Below are 23,104 nucleotides of genomic sequence, written 5' to 3'. Positions count from 1 at the left end.
TAATGCTGGACAGGCCATTGCAGGACTTCTGGACCCAGCGCCAGGCCAGCAGAGAGCAGTGGGGACACTAAGAGAAAGGAAAAGAGCTGAGATTGGGCACCTGGTCACAGGGGACCTGTCCCCTAAGCCACCTGTTTTTGTAAATCCCTACTGGCAACCCAGGGCAACCAGGGAGAGGAAGGGGTCCTTGAAACACAAATCACCAGCGATTACAGACCATTGGTGTGTAGCTGTTTATCTCTCCTCTCTGCTAGTAGGTTCTCAAGAGTAAGTGGTGAGTTTTTTCTGATGGCCACTCTCCCCACCATGGCATGCTTGAGGATGCTGGCAGAGGCGCCTGGGAGTGGCAATGACTGGGCTTACAGAAAGACCAGTTAAAACCTAGCTCCAAGGTAAGCTCCAGAGCCCGGACCTTGGCAAATTAGTCTTTTGGCCTGGTTGCCATGGAGACAGACAGGCAGCAGCTGCGCAGGAAGAGGAGCAGCAGTTTCACCGACATCTAGGATTCAGAGACATCCATGGGGGGAGGGGGCTTGACACCACCCCTTCTTCCCCAGAGGCAGAGGCTCCTGTCTGTATCCCAATGTCCAGACTCACAGGATCCTGTGAGTTGCCAGGGTCACAAAAGGAGATATGGCAACTCTGGATCCTCAAACTCAGTTTCCTGCTTCCAGGCCAGTGCCCCTCTGCTGCATCACAGTTGCCTCCTGCTCAGCCTTTGGAACAAACATCTTCCAGAGCTGAGCTCCCAGTCCTGGGAGGTTTCCCAGCTCTGTCCTTGGAGGGGATAAGTCATTAGAGGTGAATCCCAGAATGTTGGCCACAGGAGGCCAATTTGGCCCTGTGCTCCGTCACTCTCCGGAAAACCTGGCGGAGGCTGTGTGGGACGTGACCAGCCATTGTCTGGGAAAGGAGCTTGATGCCGAGCCCAGAAGGAACTCAGCAAGTGATGGGGGTTCTCATCCCCTCATTTGATGCCACTCTGTCCTCCCTAGCCTGGTGCAGAGTCCTGGACTTGCCCTGCCTGTGGGTTATCTCTGGAGCTGAAGGTGGAGAGAAGAGGCCTGGGAGCCAGGGCACCTGAGTCCACTTTTCAGGCCAGGCTGTCAGTAGGTCATGGCTTAGCATCTCACTCTCCTCTTTGGTAAGAGGAGGAACAAGGTTGGCATTATCTCGGGCTCTGCGCTCCTGGACATAGAAAGGAACAGAGCATGAGTGTGAGGGAAGCAGAGGCTTCTCCGGACCAGCCAGCCAGCTGGGTTTTCGATGTTGCTGTTTTAATTATGAAGGCAGTTCTTGTGTGGGTATAATTAAAGAAAAAAAGGCAATGCCAAAATATAGAAAGTGTGTTGAGAAACCACCCCTCCCATCAAGTCCCAGTCTCTCATCCCTGCAGGAAACCACTGATAATTTTGTTGTGTATCTTTTTAGATTTTTAGATTCTTCTCTGTGTATGCTTTCTATCATCATCATGTTTAAATTACACAAATGATATAAGAACACATTTTTATAAAAGATGCAAACCAGAGAAACAGAAACAATGCCAAGTCTCCTTTAAGTCTAATCCCGAATGTCCTGTGTACATTTACGTACAACACAGTTGCAGCTTTTCTTTCTGGAGCAACCATAGCTTTGACATTACGATCATACATTGCTCTGCATTTAGATTGCTCTGCAAGCTGCTTTTTCTGCTGCAGAAATAGACTCTGAAGAGTTCTCCATGTTGGTATACCTACCCCATTCTCCACAACTGCTCCTCAATATTCTCCGTTAGGGGTGTTCTGTACTTATTTAAGTGGTCTCCTTTCACAGCCCCTTGAATGCTTTGAGCAATTGTGCATTCTGTAGGGCTTATTTCTAGAAGTGGAATTGCTAGGTTAGCATGTTTGTATCTCTGTAATTTTTTTTAAAAACATGAGGGTTTTATTTTTTAACTTTTTGTTGATTTTTTTTTTTTAATTACCCAAGACATGAGGCCCAGTGTGAAAGAGTGGGAAAATACAGAAAACTGTACAGGGAGGGAAAAAAAAAATCACTCACAATCCCTCAACCCAGTGGCCACAATTTTTTTTTGGACATGTTTCCTTCTAATTATTTTCTCTGCTATTGTTACAGTGATCAGATGATACTACTATGTAATTATCCGTCCAGCTTTTTTTTTTTTACTTAACATTATAAACATGTTCCTATGTCACTAAAATGTTTTTGTAAGCATCTTTTTTATAATTTCACAATAGGTGTTATAAGTACACAGCTTTATTTTCTTTGCTGTTCCTCTTTTGTTGGGTTTTTGAATTGCCTACTTTTTTTTTTAACTATGATTACACTTCAGTGAATTTTTTTGCATAAATATTTGTCTAAAATCCAGTAATTTCCTTAAACTAGATTCCTGAGGGCCTCCCCTGGTGGCACAGCGGTTGAGCGCGGGGCTGCCAAGTGCCCCCCGCCTCTGCAACGCTGGTTCGAACCCCCGCCGACAGCGAGGGTCCCACATGGCGCGGCAGACCTCTCCTGCTGTGCCCGCTGCTTCCCCCAGCAGTGCATTTCTTCAGTCTGCCTGTTCTGTTCCCCGCTCTGGCTCTGGTGAATTCTCTCACCCTCCCGTGCTTCTGACTGTACCCAGTGCTTGTATAAATAAATAAATCTTAAAAAAAAAAAAAAACTAGATTCCTGAAAGGAGAATTACTAAGATTTTAAGACTCAACTTTTATATAAGTTGAATTTTGAATTGCTAATATGTACACTTGGTGCAGAACTCCAAAAAATTATGCAAAGAAAAAAATGCCTATCTCCTACTTGGTTCTTCAGTGCTGATTTTTCTCCTTAGAGGCGGTACTATTATATTTTTTGTGTAATAGCTGTGTATTTTTTCCATAGGTAAATAGTAGCATATCAGATACATACTTTTTTTAAAAAAAGATTATTTATGCATACAAGAACTGGGGTACAGGTCAGAGCTGTGGTGGTGTGAGGGGATTCACCAGAGACAGAATGGGGAACAGAACAGGTAGAATGACTGAAATACACTGTTGAGGGGAGCAGCAGGCAAGTCAGGAGAGGTCTGCTGTGCCATGTGGGTCACCTCCCTGGCCAGGGATCGAACTCATGTTTCAGTGGCTGCCGATAGCTTCATAGGCTGTATCTTAACCTCTTGTGCCACCAGGGAGGCCCCCAGATATATACTTTTGCACTTATCTCACCTAATAATTTTTAATAATTCTTCCACTTATAAAATAGAAAACTCCCTCATTTCCTAGAAATATTGCACAGAATTTCTCTAATGGATGTGCTATCATTGAGCTAATCAATTCTATTGATACATGGTTAGTTTGTTTCCAATCTTTTGCTTTTGAGCCTTGCCTTAATAAATCTCCTTCTGGCCAAGTGCTAGTGCATCCAACTGCAGAACTCATTCCTTTAAGGGGGATTGCAGGTCTCAGGCAATGTGCCTTTTCCACGCTGATAGCTGCCGCTCTCTCTGCAGGGGCAACGGTTCCCTCATTAAAGGGTATGGATAATTAGTAAAGCTTTTAGCACAAGTGGCCAAACTGCTTTCCAGAAAAGGGTTAGCTATTTACACTTTCAGCAGCAATAATCCAGTGTCTGTTCACTCCTCCCACTGAGGAAAAAATAGTATGGTGTTTGCCATGTTTGTTCTCAGTTGTCATTTTTAAAAAAGGGATCTGTGAAAGATTAGCACATGTGAACAAATTGTTAATTTTAAAACTTTTTAAATAACAAAAGTAAAAAAACACAGGCCCGGGCAGAATTTCCTAATCCCAGTGTTGCCGCTGCTGCTTTTGTGTGACCTTGGGAAACTGCTGCTCCCCTGAGCTGTGGTGCAGGCTGTCCTGAGGGGAGGGAGAAAATGCGCCTAGTGCTGTGCGTGGCACACAGCAAGGACGCTAAAGGTGGCAGCTAAGGAGATAAGTTTACTAAGGGGAAAATCACGGCCCCCCAAGTCACCCCAAGTGTGAGGGGGAGGGGCCTCCAGGCACTGAAGAGTAGGGTGGGCGGTGACCAGCTTTGTTCTTTCCTCCAAGTTCTCCCGCTGGAGAATGCCATTCCTGCACGAGGAGGAAAAAAGAGTCTGGCCACGAGCTTCTGGGGAGAGCACCCCACCCAGGACTGACCCCACCCAGGACTGACCCTCAAGGGGTGGCGGGGCTGGCACCTTGGGCACCTTGGAGGGGCCCCGGGGGAGCCAAGTCCTCCTCACTGGCCCCTGCGCAGACCCGGCCGCAGGTGCTGGAGACCCGGCGTGGGAGGCGCCGCTCCGCCTCCCCTGGCTCTTCCAAGCCAAGGGCAGCACCTGCTGCAGGTGCCTCGCGGCGCCCAGCGGTCCAGAGCGCGGGTGGCGCAGCGCGTGTCTCCTGAGACCCTCTCAGGGCTGCTCCCCGGGGGGACCCCTCCCTTCCCGGCGGCCGGCGCTGGCCCGGGTCCCCCAGCCCGGCCCTCCCGGGGGCGCTCAGCGGAGGGCTGTGTCGGGGCGCCGCGGGGCTGGGGGGCTTGGTGAGGCTGTGTCAGTCCGGTCGGCCCGGTGGCTCCGCACCCCCACAAGTGCGGGGAGGCCTGCCCCCCGCCCCTTCTCCCAGATCAGAGCTGGCGCACTGGAAAAATCAGGGCTGGAGTCGCCATTGCTGTCCCCACCCTAGTCTCGGGGAGGAAGAGCCAATCGCCGGGCTCGGCTGCAGCGCGACAGCCGCAGGTGGGAGCTGCCTGGGAAGGCAGAGGGAGCCGCGGAGCGTGGCGAAGCCATTTTCTGGGAGGATTTGGAGTCGTTTCCACCCAGGGTGAAAGCACCATGTGGAAGATGCTCGCCGCTGCCTCCCGCCACCGCCTGGGTTTTCCAGGACATCTGACAGGGACTGTCACGGGAGCCAGGGCGCCCGGGGGGTGGCCCCGGACCTCCCCTGGTGTGTGGCCCTGAGCAGGCCGTGCAGCCCAGGGTCTTATCTATACAAATGCAGGAAGGAATAAATCAGACCGTGGCAGGTACTGGTGAGGTTGTGAAGTGGATGTTCTCAATTTGCCCTTATCTGGTCAACGGAAATTATCCATACCCCATGTCCCGCAGTTCCATTTCTGCGTTTCTACCCTGGAGAAATTCTTACCCTGTATGCAAGGAAGTGTCCGCTGTGGGTCCCTCTCTCCTAACAAGCCACTGAAAGCAGCTCAGTGGCTGTCCACAGGGAAAGTATAACTAAAATGGGGTCTGTATTCAAAATGGGTCACGATATTGCTGTTAGAAGAAATAAATTAGACTGATTAGGCAGGGGCATGCGTAGAGCTCATCTAGTAAGCACAATCAGAATGCACACAACATACTGCAGGTTTTGCAACATAGCGAACAGAGCTGCAGGTTTTCTATGATATATTCAAATACATGTAAAAGCACTTTTTTTTTTTAAAGAAAGTACTGAAAAGATGCTCTTCTAGCTCATGAGAGAGGCTTCCGTGGGGAGAGGGGAAGGCAGTGGGCTAGTGAGTAGAGGTGATAGGGAACTTCAGCTTTCTTTGTATACTATTCTAATTTTGTGTTTAAAAAAAATAACAGGGGGGTCTCCCTGTGGGGCAAGGGGTTAAGACGCAACCTATGAAGCTTGTGGCAGCCACTGAAGCACCGAGTTCGATCCCCAGCCAGGGAGCTACCCACATGGCACAGCAGACCTCTCCTGACTCACCTGCTGCTCCCTTTAACAGTGCACTTCAGTTAATCTGCCTGTTCTGGTCCCCACTCTGTCTTTGGTGAATCCTCTCACTGCCCACACCTCTGGCCTGTATCCCAGTTCTTGTATGCATAAATAAATAAATCTTTAAAAAAATAATAGGGCATTCATGTATTACTTAAGGAATTTTGGACTTTATGTTCATAAAGAGAACGCTGCAAACAAATATATCAAAATGTAAACAATAGTTAATTTCTGGTGGTAAGAAATATGAGTAATTGCTATTTTCTTCTTTGTATTTTTTGAGGTTCCTTTTTTTTTTTTTTGAAATGCAGGGAAGCAGGAAGCAATTTAAAAGTGACTGTGACACATCAAGTCCCTCAGCTCAAAGAGACTGGGATCTTGTGATTCTGGATCTGTACCCCAAAAGCCCTAGCCCCCCCTTCTGGCTTGCAAGGGCCTTGGTGATCCTGCCTCAGCTTGCTCCCCAGTCCTGAGCCAGTCTGACAGTTGAACCCTGAGGCCTCTAGCCAGGCCTCTAGTCACCACTTACAGCCAGGCTTGCTCCCCTGGGGATCTAGTTGTGCTGTTCCCTCTTCCAGGTGCCCTTTACCCCTCTCAGCCTGCAGATTCCTCCAGGGCTCCACTGCTCAGCTCTCCCTTCTCCTAGGAGGCCTTCCCTCCTCTTTCGCCAGCTGATCTCTCTCTCTCTCTCTCTCTCTCTCTCTCTCTCTCTCTCATACACACACACACACACACACACACAGACAGAATCCCTCTTCTGTTAAATGAACAGACAGTCAGGATGAAATGCAGCAACTTCTTCCCTTGGCGGAGTCTCCTGGAGCTCTTTCTAGAGACTCTGAACCACTGGATGTCCCACCGGGATTGGAACTCAGAGATCTTTTACCCAGAGACTATGCTCTTAACCACTGTGCTCTAAGCCCTCATGTACCCATTTTGCTCATGAACCAAACACTGGGAACATACTATGCACCAGGCACTGCTCTGTCATCATAAAGAAATGGCCTATTTCCAGGGGTCTCCTGTCAAGCCAGGCCTAGGGGTCAGGGGTCACAAAGTAAATAAATATATAATTTACCTACTTGTAATGCGAGAGGTGAAATATATAGGACAATAGGAGGAGCAGTTGGGGGATAAGAGAGTTTAGTTTTATATACATTGAAATGTCTGTGCCACAGCCAAGTGGAGAGGCAGTAAGGGAGTTGGATACATAAGTCAGGAGCCCAGAGCCCAAGTCTAGGCTAAATACATACGTTTGAAGTCACTATCTGTGGGTCTACTAAACTTAAGCAGCCTGTTTGGCCACCATTATTGTTACCTGCAGTTCTGCATTCCTGTACAAGGTCAGAACTGCCCTTCAGAACCGGTCAATCAGCATAGGAGCCATACCTTACATGGTGCCTTTCAAATCAATCAAGAGCAGAAAGCTTGATCACTCTGGGAAGGGTGTGCATCAAGAAGTATGACCAGGAACGCCCGGGGGGCTGAGGACAGATGCATAAACTTACTCCCTACTCATACGTCATGAGGTATGACCGGGCGTTCCCCAGGGGACCGAGGACCAATGGATGACAAGGGTAAGATTAGGACCATGGCCGGGGGTCTGGGGTCTCGTTTCAACAACAACACTTCGTCATCAAGCTGATAACATGGTCAGCAGACTCATGTCCCCCAAGCCCTAGATGACATTCCTGAGTTTCACCATCCTTTGATCCTTGTCCTCCTAACACACGTAGCTGATGCTCTATGATTATTCTAGCAATAAAAATGGCCAGAATCTTGCTCTCAAGCAGCATCCTGCATTATGTAGCCTGTTCCACGACTCCTGTGTGTTTGTCAGTGTGGTGTTGCCCAACGCAACAAGCATCATGATGATACTTAAAGCCAGAGGCCTGGTGGAGCAACCAGGGGAGTGATTGGGTACAGAGAAGAGGTCAGGACTGAGTCCTGCCATCCTTGGAGATGAAAGGAATGAAGAGGGAGAGCAAAGGATAGAGACTGAAGGGAGCAGAGGTGAGGGACAAGGAAGAGCAGAGAGGGGGACCCCAAGACCAGGAGGATAAAGTGGTTCAGGGTCAGTTGGGACAAGGCTGATAAGATGTGGGCTTGGCCGTTGGAGATAGCGTAGCCGCCATGGGTGATCTGTGGGTGTGGGGCACATGTTTGCATGAAGAGGGGGCAAAGAGAAAAGAGAGGAGCTGGGAACGGCAAGAAAGACAACTTTTCTGAGTGTTGCTATGTTGGAGAGCAGAGAACTAGGGGATTCTGGAAGGAGTCCTGCAAAGGTTTTAAGGTGGAATGGGGTGCGGCAGGTATGTATGCTGATGGGCAAAGGGGAAACTGAGGCAGGAGAGGGCTTTGTGACAAGGACAGGCTCCTTACATGCTTGCGTCCCTCCTCTCTCTCCATCTTTATCACCCTTGTATTCCTGTTCTCTGCTCCTCGTGCCGCTTTCTCTGCCTGTCCTGAGCCACGCTCATCTGCCTCATCTCTGCAGGCCTGTGGTGCAGCGTCCCTACTCCAGGGAAGATTTGCCAGAGCTTGACGTTTCTTCATGCAAAAGCAGTGCTCTCATCAGGCCACCCAGACTGGATCTTTCTGAGCATGCACTGAGCACCACAGACCCCCTAGCTCCTGCCTGTCGTCCTCACCCCCACCCCTGTGGCTCACCTGCTCTTAGGTGTGTATCTTGTGATCGCAGCAGAACCGTAAGCACTTTGAGCTTAAGGACTCACGTGATACTTCTTTGGGTTCCTCCTGATACTTACTTGGGTACAAAGAGTATTCACTTAATTAACATGCATTGCGTGGGTCCTGTGTGACAGGTCTGTGTTAGGTGCCCCAGATCAACAACCCCTACAATTCAAACACATGGTCCAGACAGAAAGCAGACATATAACCAAATGACAGCAAGTGAACAGTGGAGTGCTCTGCTAGAGATGTAGGTGCCGTGGAGACTTAATGAAGGGAGAGGTTAACTGTGAGGGGTTGGGGGCAGAGGGATAGTCAGGGAAGAATTCTCAAAGTGGCGGGTAATGAGAGATGCTCAAAAGATGGCCAAGAGTTTCCCAATCTGGAGGGGAGAGGGCATACAGGCAGTGGGAGAGTGCACAGTCACGGAGGTGTAGGAAAGCCAGGGGTGTTCGGAAAAGGACATCTATTGAGGTGACCGTACACTGGTTGGGGATGTGGCAGGGATGGTGGAGATGGATCCTGGAGAGATGGGGAAGAGTTGGATTGTGGAGGGGCTCACATGCCATGCTGAGGACTTGGCCTTTTACCCCACAGGTGGTGGGTATGGTAGAAGAAAGAGCTCAGATTTTTAGAAAGAGCGTGTGGTGACATTGGAGCCAAGGTTGGCTTACTGTTGGCAGTCATGGTCTTAGAAAACCTTTTCTTATATTTAATTAGATGCCAATATCAAAAAATCAGGTGATCTCATAAGAAATCCTAAATTCTGGCTTCTATAGCCACACATTGTTCCAAGATAGACATCAGCCAAAGCCAAGAGGAAGCCCCCTCTGATGGATTAAATTGTGTCTCTCCCTGCTCAAAAAAAGAGAAGATGTGAAGTTCTACCCCTCTGTATGGTTGATGTGACCTTGCTTGTACCCTGGATGTGAACTTACTTGTAAATTGGGTCTTTGTAGATGATCAAGATGAGGTCATCAGGCTGGGCTTTAATCCAGTATGACGAGTGTCCTTGTAAAAAGGGCATCTTTGGACACAGAGACAGACACATAGTGGGATGATGATGTGAAATGCCATCTACATGCCAGGGCTGGCTGAGGGCACCAGGAACCAGCAGAGCAGCATGTCAGATTCTCCCTCGCTGCCCTCAGGAGGGACCAGCCCTGCTGTCACCTGGGTTCCAGACTTCCGGCCCAGACCAAGCATATCTGTTGTTTAAGCCACAGTGCGTGGTGTGTTGTCAAGGCAGCCCCAGGAAAGTGAAGCACCCACTGACCCCACTGAGCTGGGCGCCTCGCCCTGCAGTGATTGGAGTTGGCAGGTGCATATGTGGGGAATGGATCTGAGGGAAGGGGAGGACCGGAGACCAATTAGGAGGCTGCTGTGATAATCCAGTAAGTGGTGGGTGCTGGAGAGCCCTGCAGGGCTGCTGCCTGCTAATTGATGCGAGGGCTTAGCCATAAGTCCTCAAAGGTCCATAAACCAACCCCATGTTCCAGCAACATGTCTACTTTTCATCCCCTCGTGTGTTTTGTCTTGCACAGCATTCCACCCTTCTCCACCTGACACCCCAGCCACCCCACCTTCTAGGCTCAACTTCTCCTCGGTGTATACTTTCACCCTCCTCGGGATGGCTGTGATTTCAGCAGCCTTGGCTTCAACTTCCTGTGACAGCTGTCACCTCTGTTCTCACTGAATTACTAAGATTGCTGATGAATGCCAACTGCTTAGGAGTTTAGTGAGTAGCTGGGAATGGGGTCCCGTGCCAGGCTCCAGCAAAGTGGGCTATGAAATCGCTCAGAAATGAATGAAAAGAAACTAGTAAGTCCCCCCTGCTTTTCTGCCCTCAAGCACACATTCAAGAAAAAGACTAGATCTCAGAAGAAAGAGAAGTGCCCCTAGCCCCAGATGGGAGGAACAGTCCACCCAGTGCTTTGCCTGTTTGAAGCCCCAGAGGCCCAGCAGAGGATGCGGGCCGTGCCCTCACCACCCCCACCCCATCTTCCTTGCTCACATTTTGATGATGTGGAAAGTTGGAAGAAACATTAGAAACCAATCACTCCCAGCCTCCACATTAAAGAAATGTCACTGGCTAAGGAGACAGGTCACATTGAGTCCTGCAGTGGATCCCGGAACACAAAGGAACCCCAGTGGCAAAATAGGGCATCCAGTTAAGGCCGGCTATTTAGTTAACTGTCTTGTATCAATGTTCGTGTCTGAGTTTGGATAAATGCATCATGACTGTGCAAGATGTTGCTGTGACAGGTAGCTGACTGGAGGTGGGAACTCCGGGCTGCCTTTACAGTTCTCTGGAAATCTAACATGACTTCAAGATTTAAAGTTTAAAAACAAGTGAAATACATAGGTTTTTAACTGTCCCAGGGATAATGCTTCACCCCTACTTTTACTGAGATGTAATCGACACGCCACCCCATGTGAGCTCAGGACATCAGGCACTATGTTCTGACCCACGTGTGTCATGGAGTGGTTACCACAGTAAGTCTCATGAATGGCCATCATCTTAGAGAGATTTAAAAAAGAAAAGAAATTCTTTCCCCTGTGATGATAACTCTGAGGATCAACTCTTTTAATGATTTTGAGATGAACCACCAGCAGCGTTACCTGCTGTGACCACATTGCATAGCACATCCTTGGTGCTCATTCATCTTGTCAGGAAGTGACCTTCTGACGACCTTCATTCAGTTCCACACTGCACCCACCCATTTTGTAACCACAAAGGTGACCTCATATTCTTTTTTTTTTTATGTATACAAGAACTGGGGTATAGACCAGAGGTGTGGGGCGGGGTGGGGGTGCAGGTGGGCTGTGAGGATTTACTAGAGACAGAGCGGGGAACACAACAGGCAGACTGACTGAAATACACTGCTGAGGGGAGCAGTGGGCAAGACAGGAGCGGTCTGCTGCGCCATGTGGGTAGCTTTCTGACCCACCAGGGATTTAACTTGTGCTGCAGAGGCCGCAGACAGCTTCATAGTGCTGTGCCTAACCCCTTGCACCACCAGGAAGGCCCCTTTTCATCTTCTTATTGGTCATTTGTATATATATATATATTTTTTTTTTTGGAGAAGTATCTATATAAGTCCTTTGCCCATTTTCAAATTGAGTTGTTTTTGTTATTGAGTTTTAGGAGTTCTTTATATATTATGGATATTAATCCCTCATTTTACTTCATATTTTTGCCAGTGGATATTCAGTTTGCCCAACCATTTGTTGAAGGGTTTTGGATCCCTTGTCAGAAATCTTTTGAACATATATGCAAGAATTTATTTCTGGGCTCTCTATTCTAATCCATTAGCCTTTATATATGTCTTGATACCAATACCATGCTGTTTTGATCTCTACATCTCTATAGTAAGGTGTGTGAGTCCTCCAGCTTTATTCTTTTTTTAAAAAAAGATTTATTTATGCATACAGGAGCTGGGTACAGGCCAGAGGTGGGGTGGGGGGCGGTGAGAGGATTCACCAGAGACAGAGTGGGGAACAGAACAGGCAGATTGACTGAAATACACTGCTGAGTAGCAGCGGGCAAGCCAGGAGAGGTCTGCTGCACCATGTGGGTAGCTCCCTGGCTGGGGATCGAACTCATGCTGCAGTTGCTGTGGATAGCCTCATAGGTTGCATCTTAACCCCTTGCTCTACCAGGAAGGCCCTCCAGCTTTATTCTTTTAACTATTATCATTTTAAAGATACATTCTACTAAAAAATGTTGCATTTCTATCATTGAAGGTTTGAGTGAGAAGGAGGGTAGAGTTGAGTCTGCCTGAAGTTTTTTTTTTTTTTTTAAAGATTTATTTATTTATACAAGCACTGCGTACAGTCAGATGCGCGGGAGGGTGAGAGGATTCACCAGAGACAGAGCGGGGAACAGAACAGGCAGACTGACGAAATACACTGCTGAGGGGAGCAGTGGGTGCAGCAGGAGAGGTCTGTCGTGCCATGTGGGACCCTTGCCCGCTGCAGGGGATTGAACCAGCGCTGCAGAGGCTACGGGCAGCTTTGCAGGCAAGCGCTCAACTGCTGCGCCACTGGGGAGGCCCTGCCTGAAATTTTAAACTGGAAGGCAACTAAGTGACTAGCAAAGTCACCAGCTGAATGGAGAAACCCAGATGTGGTTAATGGGAAGATGTTGGTTCAATGTGGGTCAAGTTCTTTAGACAGTTGGAAATGTTAAGAGTTCAGAAGAGAGCTTGGAGCCCAGGAGACAAATGGAAGTTATTCCCACAAAAAGAATAATTAGAAGAGGGCCTCCCCTGGTGGTGCAGTGGTTGAGCGTGGGGCTACGAAGCTGCCCGCAGCCTCTACAGCGCCGGTTCGATCACTGGCAAAGGTCCCACATGGCGCGCAGACCTCTCCTGCTGCGCCAGCTGCTCCCCTCAGCCGTGTATTTCATCGGTCTGCCTGATCTGTTCCCCACTCTGGCTCTGGTGAATCCTCTCACCCTCCCGTGCTTCTGACTGTACCCAGGCACTGTGTCGGGCATTATGAAGAGGGCGGTGGGATACAGCGTAGGAAAAGACTCTGCCTTTAAAAGATCCCAATCTCAAAGAGACACCTGCAGACACTTCTGCTGCAAGACTGACTGAGACAAATGCCACAGTGGCAGCATCCAGGCTGTTCTGAGATCAGCTGCTGCTTGTCAAGGCTTTATAGGAGTTATTAATATAGACAGAATTGACAGTCACATCTTTCTTGGGATTTCTAGTCCTCCCCCTCCTTTTCCCTCATGCCTGAACTTTCTAGGGACAAAGCCTTTCAAACCACTTTGAATGAAGTGATAGAATGAATTAAAGCACCACGTAGTGAGTGTTGAACTCCTCTGGAAGGCAACTCGGCACTACCCAAATCACATGTGAGTTTGCCATGGCCTTACAGTACTACTCTAGCAATCTATCTTACAAATGAAGTCACTCACAGGGATGAGTTAGAGTCATTAGAACATTGTTTGAAAGACCAAATATTGGGGATAAACTTAGGAGCCATGGGCTGGGCACTGGTTAACTAGATTATGGAAGATCCATACAGTGGATCCCAGATCAAGGAAATGCTTGATGCAGGACCAGAGAAAGGATCCCTGACGTGCCTGCTGAACTGAAGAAGTGCTAAGTGCAAAACCGGTACATAGACTTGTATTGGCCTTGAACAGTAGATTTATGTTAAAAGGGGCCAATAAGAATCCATATGTACAAATCTGCTTACATTAAAAAACTCTAGAAAACTAATAACTGGTTATGGTGGGGGAGAGGTGGGTAGTGAATTTGGCAGATGAGGATAGATTGTTAATTGAATTTTAAAAATACCCAATGGGAAGAGTTAACACAGTGACTGTGAATTCCACCAAAGGGTGAACGTCTATAATTTGTTTATTCATTCATTCTATAACCAGTAGTAATCAAGACATGTCTCTAGTATTCTTTCCCTTTTGCATGCCACTGAACACCCTGGTGTTGCCATGCCCCTGCCCCACTCAGCAATGCCAAGAGCTATACTCTTGACCTGGGGCAGAAGGGGAAAGTGGGTGAATTTTAACTCTGTGATGACCATATAATGTCATATGACTACCAGAAGCTCGCCTCCGTAATCCTGGAGGCTGCTGTATTTGTGCGAACGAGTACATGGTGCAGAGCTGTGGCAAGGACGGGCTTCCTATCTGTGTATGGCTCCACCCCTTCCAAGTCACCCACATCAACAAGAAGTTGTCCTGAGTTGGAGTTGGCAGGCGCCGGATTGGTATTCCAGTTGCCTATGGAAAGCCCCCACGCTCTGTAGCCAGTGTCCACATTGGCCAAGTCATCATGTCCATCCTGCCAAGCTGCAGAGCAAGGAACACGTGATGGAGGCCTTAAACAGAGTCAAATTCAAGTTCTCTGGCCACGAGAAGATCCACATCTCCACAAAATGGGATTTTACCAAGTTTAATGCAGATAAATTTGATGACATGGTGACTGAAAAGTGGCTCATCCCAGATGGCTATGGGGTCAAATACAGCCCTAATCTTGGCCCCCTGCACAAATGGTACTCATGAAAGAAAGGCTCAGAGCTGCCCACCAACAAACCCCATTACCTACTCATAGAAAGCAAGACAAAAATGTTTTCTAGCAATGACAGTTGATAAGTGCCAGGCATTGTGTTAAGCACCTGCATGTGTATTACCCTATTTAATCCTGACTACCTCTATGTGGTGTAGGCGGCCAATATCACAGAAAAGGAAGTCAGCTGCCAGCATCCAGGTCCCACATCCTGGGCCTCAGAAGTACCAAGACAAAGACACAGCCCCCGTCCTCCTGGACTTAATAGTCTATGGTGAGGGAGACAGATTCACAGGTTTTGAATAGGGAAGGGAGTGTCTGAGCACCATGCCCAAAGATTAGGGGATAAAGGGAACAGAGCAGCCGAGACAAGGAGAAAACCTCTCCCACGACACCCTCTTGCCAAGGACAAGCCCTGTGAGCAGCAGTGGAACTCAGCGCCTACGTGGGAGAAAACCCCTGCAGCCCCGAACCAACAATGAACAAAGGCTGCCGGTGATCTCTGGGAACAGGGGCGATCTGACAACAGCCTGGCCCGTTTGATGGGTGCAGACATCCCTTCTGGACTTTGAAGCCTGAAGTGTTCTTCTTTAGCTGTCTACATAGATCAAATAAGCTGGATGACTGCCATATCTCGACCTCACTTTGTGCTAATCCATAGTCACAGCCAGCTCCACGGCGATACGACCGAGCCATCTGAGCAGAAGCAAAAATAATTCTCATGGGCAAAGATAGACACTTCCAAGATGTGAACATTAACTCCTTGCTGGCGCTTCTGTAGGGAGTAGATTTTGAAGTTAGTTTTACGAAGCTTCCTGGAAAGGAGCTTCTGCCCCCTCCCAATGAAGTCACGGCTGTTTCTCTCCTTACAGTTGCAAACGCTTCCTATTCCCAGGCTTGTGAGGAGCATCCATGAATTGATGATAAATAGCTGCAGTCTTGCTCTTAGAAAGGCAGCCCCACCCTAAACAACAGGGATCTTACTACTGCACAAGCATGTTTTTATTCAAGGGATCATTCTAGGGTGACCTTATTCCAGCACTCCTTCCCAGCCCCCCGATCCCCAAGCAGCAGTGAGGATCTCAGGCAACCCTTGTCGCAGAGAATGGGGGCGACCAGGCATCTAACAATGAACCCAGAAGCCAAGTGGCATCGTTAAAAAAGATTAAAAATCTCCATGAGTTCTAACATCTTCCTTCCTTAGCTGTGGTTTCCATGGAAATAGACATCTGCTGTAGGGAGAAAGAAAAGGTGGGGGGAAGCAGTGTAAGTGCTTTAAAATAATCAGTGTTTTGAAGGATTTATTTTTTTCCCTGTCACAACATTAATTGTCAGAAATGTGAGATTTCTGTGTGGCAATTTTTTGTATTTAAAAAAAAGTATCAAATGGGTGGGACCTTCCTCTTCAAACCTCCAGATCAAATACAAAGACTTCAAGATAAAGGCTGGTTCAGGGGATAATAGACCCCTTTGGCCTCGGGTTCTTGCTCATTTGTGTTGCCTGCCAATTTGTCACTTTTCAGTTAAGTCTTATCGCCCTCCCACCCCCACCCAGTCCAGCCTTTCTAACGATTTCAGAGATTTCCCTTAGAAAAGTGACAGATGGAAACACCTGGCTGTTTTGTGGCTAAGTTTGGTCTGAGAGGGAGAAGCCTTTCAGGGCTCAGAATCTGAATTATTCTTGGATCTGCTCACATGCTAAGAGGAAACCACTTGGATTGGGGGCTGGGGAGAAGCCGACCCCACACAAGGGTGATTGTTGGAGAAAATGCCACAACAAGCATATTTCAGGGAACAACGCATTGCTAATTGTTTGCTTTTTGTGGTTTGCTGCTGTATGATCCAGTTTTCATTGTCCCAGGCACCTAATATTATTTTGTCTCTAGCACCTCCCTAGTGACTAGCTGGGCACAGAAGTCTTTTTAAATTAGGACTATTGTTTCAGCAGAGTTGGCCATATTTGTTTCTTGGCTTGGGGCTGAGTCTATTGATTAATAAAATGAAGGTGTCCTTCTGCCTAGTCCGGATCCCAAAGCAGGTGTTTTGGTGAAATCACCACTTGAGGACATGGCCTGGGGAAGGGGAGATGGGAGACGGGTTCTGGAATCATGCTCATTTTATTTTTCCTTTGGTCTTTTTTGGGGGAAAGGAGGCCAGTTATTCTAAGACAGCTAGGGTCAGACCCACTTTCCTTTGTGCTGCTGCTGTGCTTCCAATCTATTCAGATCAGAGAGACCTTGACCTTGTGACTCCTTTTGTTTTGATTCCTAAAAAAAGGCCAGCCCCCCTGGGGAGCACGTGCTCCAAGAACAAAAGCAACACTTCACTGCAGTCTGTGTAGTCTAGAACGCCACTGCGCCTTCCTTCCCCAAACTCAGGCGAAGCCTTGGCAGAACAGATGGCCTCTGCATTTAAGTTATGTGACTTTGGGAGACCAAGGGAGCTCAAATTTCAGAACCACATGCTTATTCCCGGTGGATCTCTGGTCACCACTAGGACCACCGGTCTCCTCCATCACTAGGACAGGTCTCCGGAGACACACGTTGGCCCTGAGAATGCACCCAGCGAGGAAGGGGGCACGCCTGTGACCTGTTAGCGTTGGGTGGGTTAGGGTGTGATGTCACAGTTCAAGTGACAGGTGGGTGACAGGCAGGGAGGGCCCCGGTGCAGGGGAACTTACAGGGGCGTTGTCTTGTCCCTAGGGCTTGGGTGTCTTGGGTGAAGCACGAGTGGCCAAGGAGGCACTGCGCTGTCCGAGTGCTGCCCTGGGGGTGATGCGGGGCGCGTGGCTCAACAGAGGTGGAGTCCGGGCGGACTCCAACTGAGAGGTAGGGAGGGGAGGGAGGGACCCGTCCCAGCCCCCCACTTTCGCTAGACATGCGGGAGCTGGTCAGGCCCTCCGCCACGGTCAGACAGTCGCCCCCCGTCCGGCTGACACCCGGGGAGACCCCCAAGTGTTCCCCCACCCCTGGCATTGTCCTCGGACTCCGCGGGCTGAACTACACTTCCCGAGGTGCTCCGGGGTCCCCAGGGGCGGGGCCCCCTTCGACGGTGGGGGGTAGGGGCGGCACGTGCCGCCGCTCTCAGCCAATGCGGGGCGCCGCGGGGCGGTCACGTGCCGCTGTTTGGCGCTTTTGTGCGCGCCCGGGTCTGTTGGTGCTCAGAGTGCGGCCAGGCGGCTCGGACCGAGCAGGTGGGTGCGGGCCCGGCGCGGCGGACGGGCTCCGCGGGAGGACGCGGCCGGCGCAGGGGCGGGCGCGGCGGGCCCCCTGCTGCGGGGCGGCGGGCGGGGCCGCGGGCCCCCGAGCGGCGGCGGGCGGGGGTCGCTCGCTTTGTGTGAGGCTCGGGCGGAGCCTGGCTTTGTCCCCGCTCCCTGGGGGCGCGGCCGCCGCGGGGAGGGGGCGCGGCCAGCGGGGCCGGCCTGGACGCTAACCCCGGGGTGCCTCCTGGAGACAATAGGGGGCGTGGGCCCCCGCCCGCCCGCCTCCCTCCCTCGCGGGCGCGGCCGGCCGGGGTCTCCATTGTCTGAAGGGGCGGGTCGGCGCCCCGCGGCCGCGGCCGGGCCCCCGCCTCACCAGCGCCGCCGCCCCGAGGGGCCGGCATCCCACCAGCGCGCTCCTGCCCTCGCGGGGGGCTGCGCCGACGGCTTGGGGGGCGGCAGGCCGGGTGGGGGCGACGGGCGGAGGGGGCGAGCCCGAGGCCGGGCTCCCTCACGTCCCCTCGCGGGGACCCGCCCCACCCTCCGAGCCGCGGCGGGGATGGGGGCGCCAGCGAGGTGTTTTTGGCGGGAGTTGGGGGGGGCCCGCGCGGGGCGAGCCCGCGAAGGGCGGAGTTACCCGGATAGGACCGTTAGCCCCGCCCAGCCCTCCCCTTCCCACGCGCGCGGGCTCCGGGGTGTGGAGCGCTCGGGCAGATTCGAAAAGGCGCGGGGAGGAAGGGGCGGGGCCAGGGGCCGGAGCGCAGGGCGTGCTCTGATTGGCCGGGGGGGGGGCCTGTCGTCTGCCCGGGCCACGCCCATCCCGGGTGCGGAGGCGCGTCCGGGGCGCTCGGGGCTGCGACCCTGAGCTCCCCGTGCAGATGGTCATTTCCAGCTGTTGGGAGCCTGTAGTCCCCCGTCTTTTGTAGTGGAAGACGCATGACCCTACAGAGACCAAAAAGGGATGTATGATTTTTCATGACATAGGCCACACATAGAGGGTCTAAAACCTAGAGGTGCATGAAGCGCTTCTGCCCGCCGCTGCGGGGAGCGCCCCCAGAACAATGGGGGCCGGGCGTGGCGGGCCGGGGCGGGCTGGGCGGTCTGTTTTCCACCCAGGCAGACGCAGACAAAGCAGGGGTGGGTGTTTCATTTGCACAATGAGTTGTAAGCAGTGTTAAGATGGCTCCGGTCTACTATTGGGGGGAAGGAAAATCTTGTGACTTAACCTGGGCTCATTAAAGAAATCCCAAGAGTTGTTTTTTGAAGGGCCAATCCCAGTGACCATGATTTAGTGCAACCAAAGTTCTTTTCAATAGGAATTCCCCAATATTTCAGTATTTTAATAGGTTTTGATTTTCCTTTCCGAGTGTGTGACGTCTTTTTTAATTCCTCGGTAGTGATTTTTCTGACAGTGATTTATGTGAATGTGATTGGAGGTCCCTTTGTATGGGTGGCATGTAGAAATGCAAAGAAATTGATTGCATGCTTTTGAAAATCGTTTTCAGGGTTTTCCTTGCCAGTGGATTGTCTAGAGTACACTGCCCGTCTCTTGTCTTCTCTTCGCCATGGCTTCTTCTGGTAGGTAATCTATTTGGAAAAGCTGGAATTATAATAGGATTACAATTTGAGGAGGTGTCTTAGGTCCTAAACCTTCATTTTGACATTTTGTGTTTTTGTCAGCCAAAACTCTTATTTATGAATAGAAGAATGAAGTAAAAATGATTATCCGTTGAATGCACTCATAATTAATTGTTTTCTTACTAGAAAATATAGCTTGGTCTAAAGCAAAAATCTGGAGTTTTGCACAAGTCTTTCTTTTGTTCATGAAAGGAATTGTCAAATACTGATACCTCAGAATGGTATTTATTATTCCAAACATGTTGAGCTTTGTTTTTCTGGGAGGTAGCATTTAGATAGTAATTCTTGCCTGCAACAACTACAACTTCTTCCAGCAGCCTTTATTCAGTATATTAACTTGGTTTTTAGAAAATTAAAGAACAATTTCTTAGACTAGAAAAACCCCTTTTTTCTGAATCCATTATAAATATGATCAACTCCAGATATCCAGGTGAAAGAACTGGAGAAGCGTGCCTCAGGCCAGGCTTTTGAGCTGATTCTCAGCCCTCGATCAAAAGAGTCTGTCCCAGAATTCCCCCTTTCCCCTCCAAAGAAGAAGGATCTTTCCCTGGAGGAAATTCAGAAGAAATTAGAAGCTGCAGAAGAAAGACGCAAGGTAAACATCACAATTCATACAAAACAGGATTTTTATTAATGTGGCAAATCCGTTTTATTTCTATTACAAGAGGAAAACAGAATTGTATCTAGACCATTGTTCAAGCTGTGTGAAAATTATACATGCCAGTTGCTGGAAGAAAATACCAGCCATCATTTACTGAGCTTCTATTACATGACAACTCGTTTATTTTGCTCCTTTCATAGGGCGGCCTAAAGAAGGGTAGGTATTACTGAGATACGGAGATTAGAAAATGGTCTCGGGAAAAGTGAAGGAGTTTTCCCAAAGTCATATAGCCAATAGGTGTTGGAGCCAGGATTCAAGCCCAGGTCTGTCTGAAACCAAGTTCATGCATCATGCTTTGTTTTTGAAAATTAGATTTGTTGGTGGGTGATTTTGTTTTGTTTTGTTTTAGGATTTTGTTTGTTTTGAGAGCTATAATTAAAATATTTTTAATTGCTCTACTGGCATAGTGGTATTGTAGCTTTTATGTAAGCAATTCTGTTATGAAAAGTAATCCTTAAAGAGAACTAATCAGAAAAAAGAACAAATATTAATATGCTGATTACAGAAAAATTGGGAACCACAGAAGTTTAGAAGTAGGAAATTAAAAATATTCATTATCTTACCTCCCAGAATTAACTACTATTACATTTTCATATATTTCCTTTCTTTCATTACTCGTTAAGAACTTTATATAAATTCCCGTTTAGTTCCCTTTTCCAACAACCCTGATTCTAATTTTAGAATTAAAAGGACAAGAAGGTGAAGTAGTAACCTGCTGGTGACCAGCACAGCCCGTGCAGCTTGAAGTCTAGTACATTTTACCTCATGTCATAGGCCCCTATTTTTTAAAGCTGCTGCCCCACTTAGTGCTATGTATCCTTGTTGATGCTGTGTATTGTCCCCAAAGAGTGGCAGTGTTTGCACCGCTGCGTTGTAATTTGCTCTTCTGTATATTTTGAATTCATGGAGTTGACGGAGTTGATTTGATATTATGGAAGGGAAGCAAGCAAAGGCTGGACAGAAAAAATTTTTAGGAGTCAATCTCAGCCTTATGGACTTGCCTGTGCTTTATGTAGTAACTGGATTAACACAGTGAGACACTTATCATGACTGGCATATTGCAGAAGAGAGTTAACAGAACCAGTGGCAGATGCCCTACATCTTTCCTGCAAGTCAGTTCTACCAAAAACATCTAAATCTGTTTGGTAACAAGCTATTGTGAGTGTGGAGGGCGGTACACTGGTAACAGCTCTGGTGGTATATGGAAGTTAATGCGGAAGAGCTAATAGGCTTTTTCCTTGAAACAAATCCTTCTGGCTTAAATCTGGAGACTTAGTCTTAAATGTTGTGTCATTTATGCATTTCTTTTATGTCAATATAATTACATTTTAAATGATGGACATATTTTCTTTGGAAAGAAAGCCTTTGATGTTAAATAACCAAAATTCCTTACAATGAAGTTCCATTCCTAAGTGCGTATCACACAAGTCATCGAGACACCACTATGCAATAAATCTTACAAAGATTTCCTTAAGGAATAATTGGGCAGTAGTCTTTGAACAGACCTGGACAGTTTACCAAATTTAATACAAACACTAGAAAAGTTATGCTTTTTCATATTATTTTATGATAGAGATAATTCAGGTCCTGACTTCAGTATACAGAGATCTGATTTTTCTGCCTCTTTTCAATCTCCCCAATTAAGAATTTCTGTTGGTATTTTAACAATGCTAAATACATTCAGAGAGCCTAGCCTGTTCAACTTTTTTCCAGTCCCATGAAGCTGAGGTCTTAAAGCAGCTTGCTGAGAAACGAGAGCACGAGAAAGAAGTGCTCCAGAAAGCAATAGAAGAGAACAACAACTTCAGTAAAATGGCGGAAGAGAAACTGACCCACAAAATGGAAGCCAACAAAGAGAACCGAGAGGCACAAATGGCTGCCAAACTGGAGCGTTTGCGAGAGAAGGTTGGTGTCTCAGCCTTACTCTAAGATAGGCTACGAGCTTGAAGTTTGATGCACCAGTGAAGTGGCTTAAACGAATTGCCTTGACTAGAAGGCAATTTGGGGGCTTAACATGCTAAATGAGAGGTATCTCATTTTAAACAATATTCAATGATTTCCAGCATAATTGCATTTTCTTTAGAAGAGTAGTGGGAGACTCCATCTTTAGGTTCTGTGAATGGACCAGAAAGATGATTATGTGATTTCCATGGCTCTGGTACATGACCTGAGGCTACGTCAGGCCTCTTTTGGGACCGCAACTTGGCAGACTTTTTTATTTGACTGATGATATATACTATTTCTTTATAGGACAAGCATGTTGAGGAAGTGCGGAAGAACAAAGAATCCAAAGATCCTGCTGATGAGACTGAAGCTGACTAATTTGTTCTGAGAACTGACTTTCTCCCCCTCCCCTTCCTAAATATCCAAAGACTGTACTGGCCAGTGTCATTTTATTTTTGCCCTCCTGACAAATACTCTAGAAGCTGATGTAGGACTGTATAGGTAGATCCAGACTGTATGATGTTGTTTTAGGGGCTAAAGGGGAGAAACTAAAAGTGTTTTACTCTTTTTCTAAAGTGTTGAGGTCTTTCTAATGTAGCTATTTTTCTTGTTGCATCTTTTCTACTTCAGTGCACTTGGTGCACTGGGTTAATGGCTAGTACTGTATTGGCTCTGTGAAAACATGTTTGTGAAGAGTATGTAGTGGCTTCTTTCAAACTGTTAGATGCTGAATATCTGTTCACTTTTAAATCCCAATTCTGTCCCAATCTTACCAGATGCTACTGTACTTGAATGGTTAATAAAACTGCACAGTGCTGTTGGTGGTAGTGGCTTCCTTCTGTCCAGGTAATAAACTGTGACGTGACAGTGACCCTCCCGGTTTCTGTGTGTTCCAGCGGGGGCTCTGGCTGGTAGAAATCACCCAGCACACACATCCCTGCAAGTTCTCTGCCCTTTGAGTTTCTAGCTCTGCAGGCGTTCTCATTGTCTTCTTCCACAATCGTCACTTTGTTGTGAAGCCTGGGCCCAGATCAGCTGTTATGATAGTCTTTCAGATGTTTATTTGCAAACAAGCAATTTTTTTGTGCCTGAGTCCCTACTAAAAAGGCAGATTAAATACAAATTGTGTTTTTAGAGGACATTTTAATGGAAATCATAAGATAAATTAGATATTCGACAGTTCGCTAGCTTCACGTTTCAATTGGGGGGGGGGTGCGGCTGTGCCCTAGTA

At 48.3% G+C, this 23,104-nt stretch overlaps 1 protein-coding gene and 1 pseudogene across 1 annotated transcript; both read left to right on the top strand.

Moving 5' to 3' along the window:
• Positions 1-13,853: 13,853 nt before the first annotated feature.
• LOC119236094 (60S ribosomal protein L10-like) lies at positions 13,854-14,427 on the top strand (annotated as a pseudogene).
• A 3,088-nt stretch (positions 14,428-17,515) lies between these two features.
• STMN1 (stathmin 1) lies at positions 17,516-22,693 on the top strand. The gene is made up of 5 exons (XM_037499296.2): positions 17,516-17,624; positions 19,136-19,208; positions 19,691-19,863; positions 21,643-21,834; positions 22,180-22,693. Exons 2-5 carry the CDS (start codon positions 19,196-19,198, stop codon positions 22,249-22,251), a joined length of 450 nt encoding a protein of 149 aa, XP_037355193.1. The 5' UTR covers positions 17,516-17,624; positions 19,136-19,195; the 3' UTR covers positions 22,252-22,693.
• The last annotated feature ends 411 nt before the right edge of the window (positions 22,694-23,104 follow it).

Source organism: Talpa occidentalis, unplaced genomic scaffold (assembly GCF_014898055.3).
Source record: "Talpa occidentalis isolate TD23 unplaced genomic scaffold, MPIMG_talOcc4v2.1 talOcc4.9, whole genome shotgun sequence".
Lineage (NCBI taxonomy): Eukaryota > Metazoa > Chordata > Mammalia > Eulipotyphla > Talpidae > Talpa > Talpa occidentalis.
This window is presented reverse-complemented; position numbering and strand designations above follow the sequence as displayed.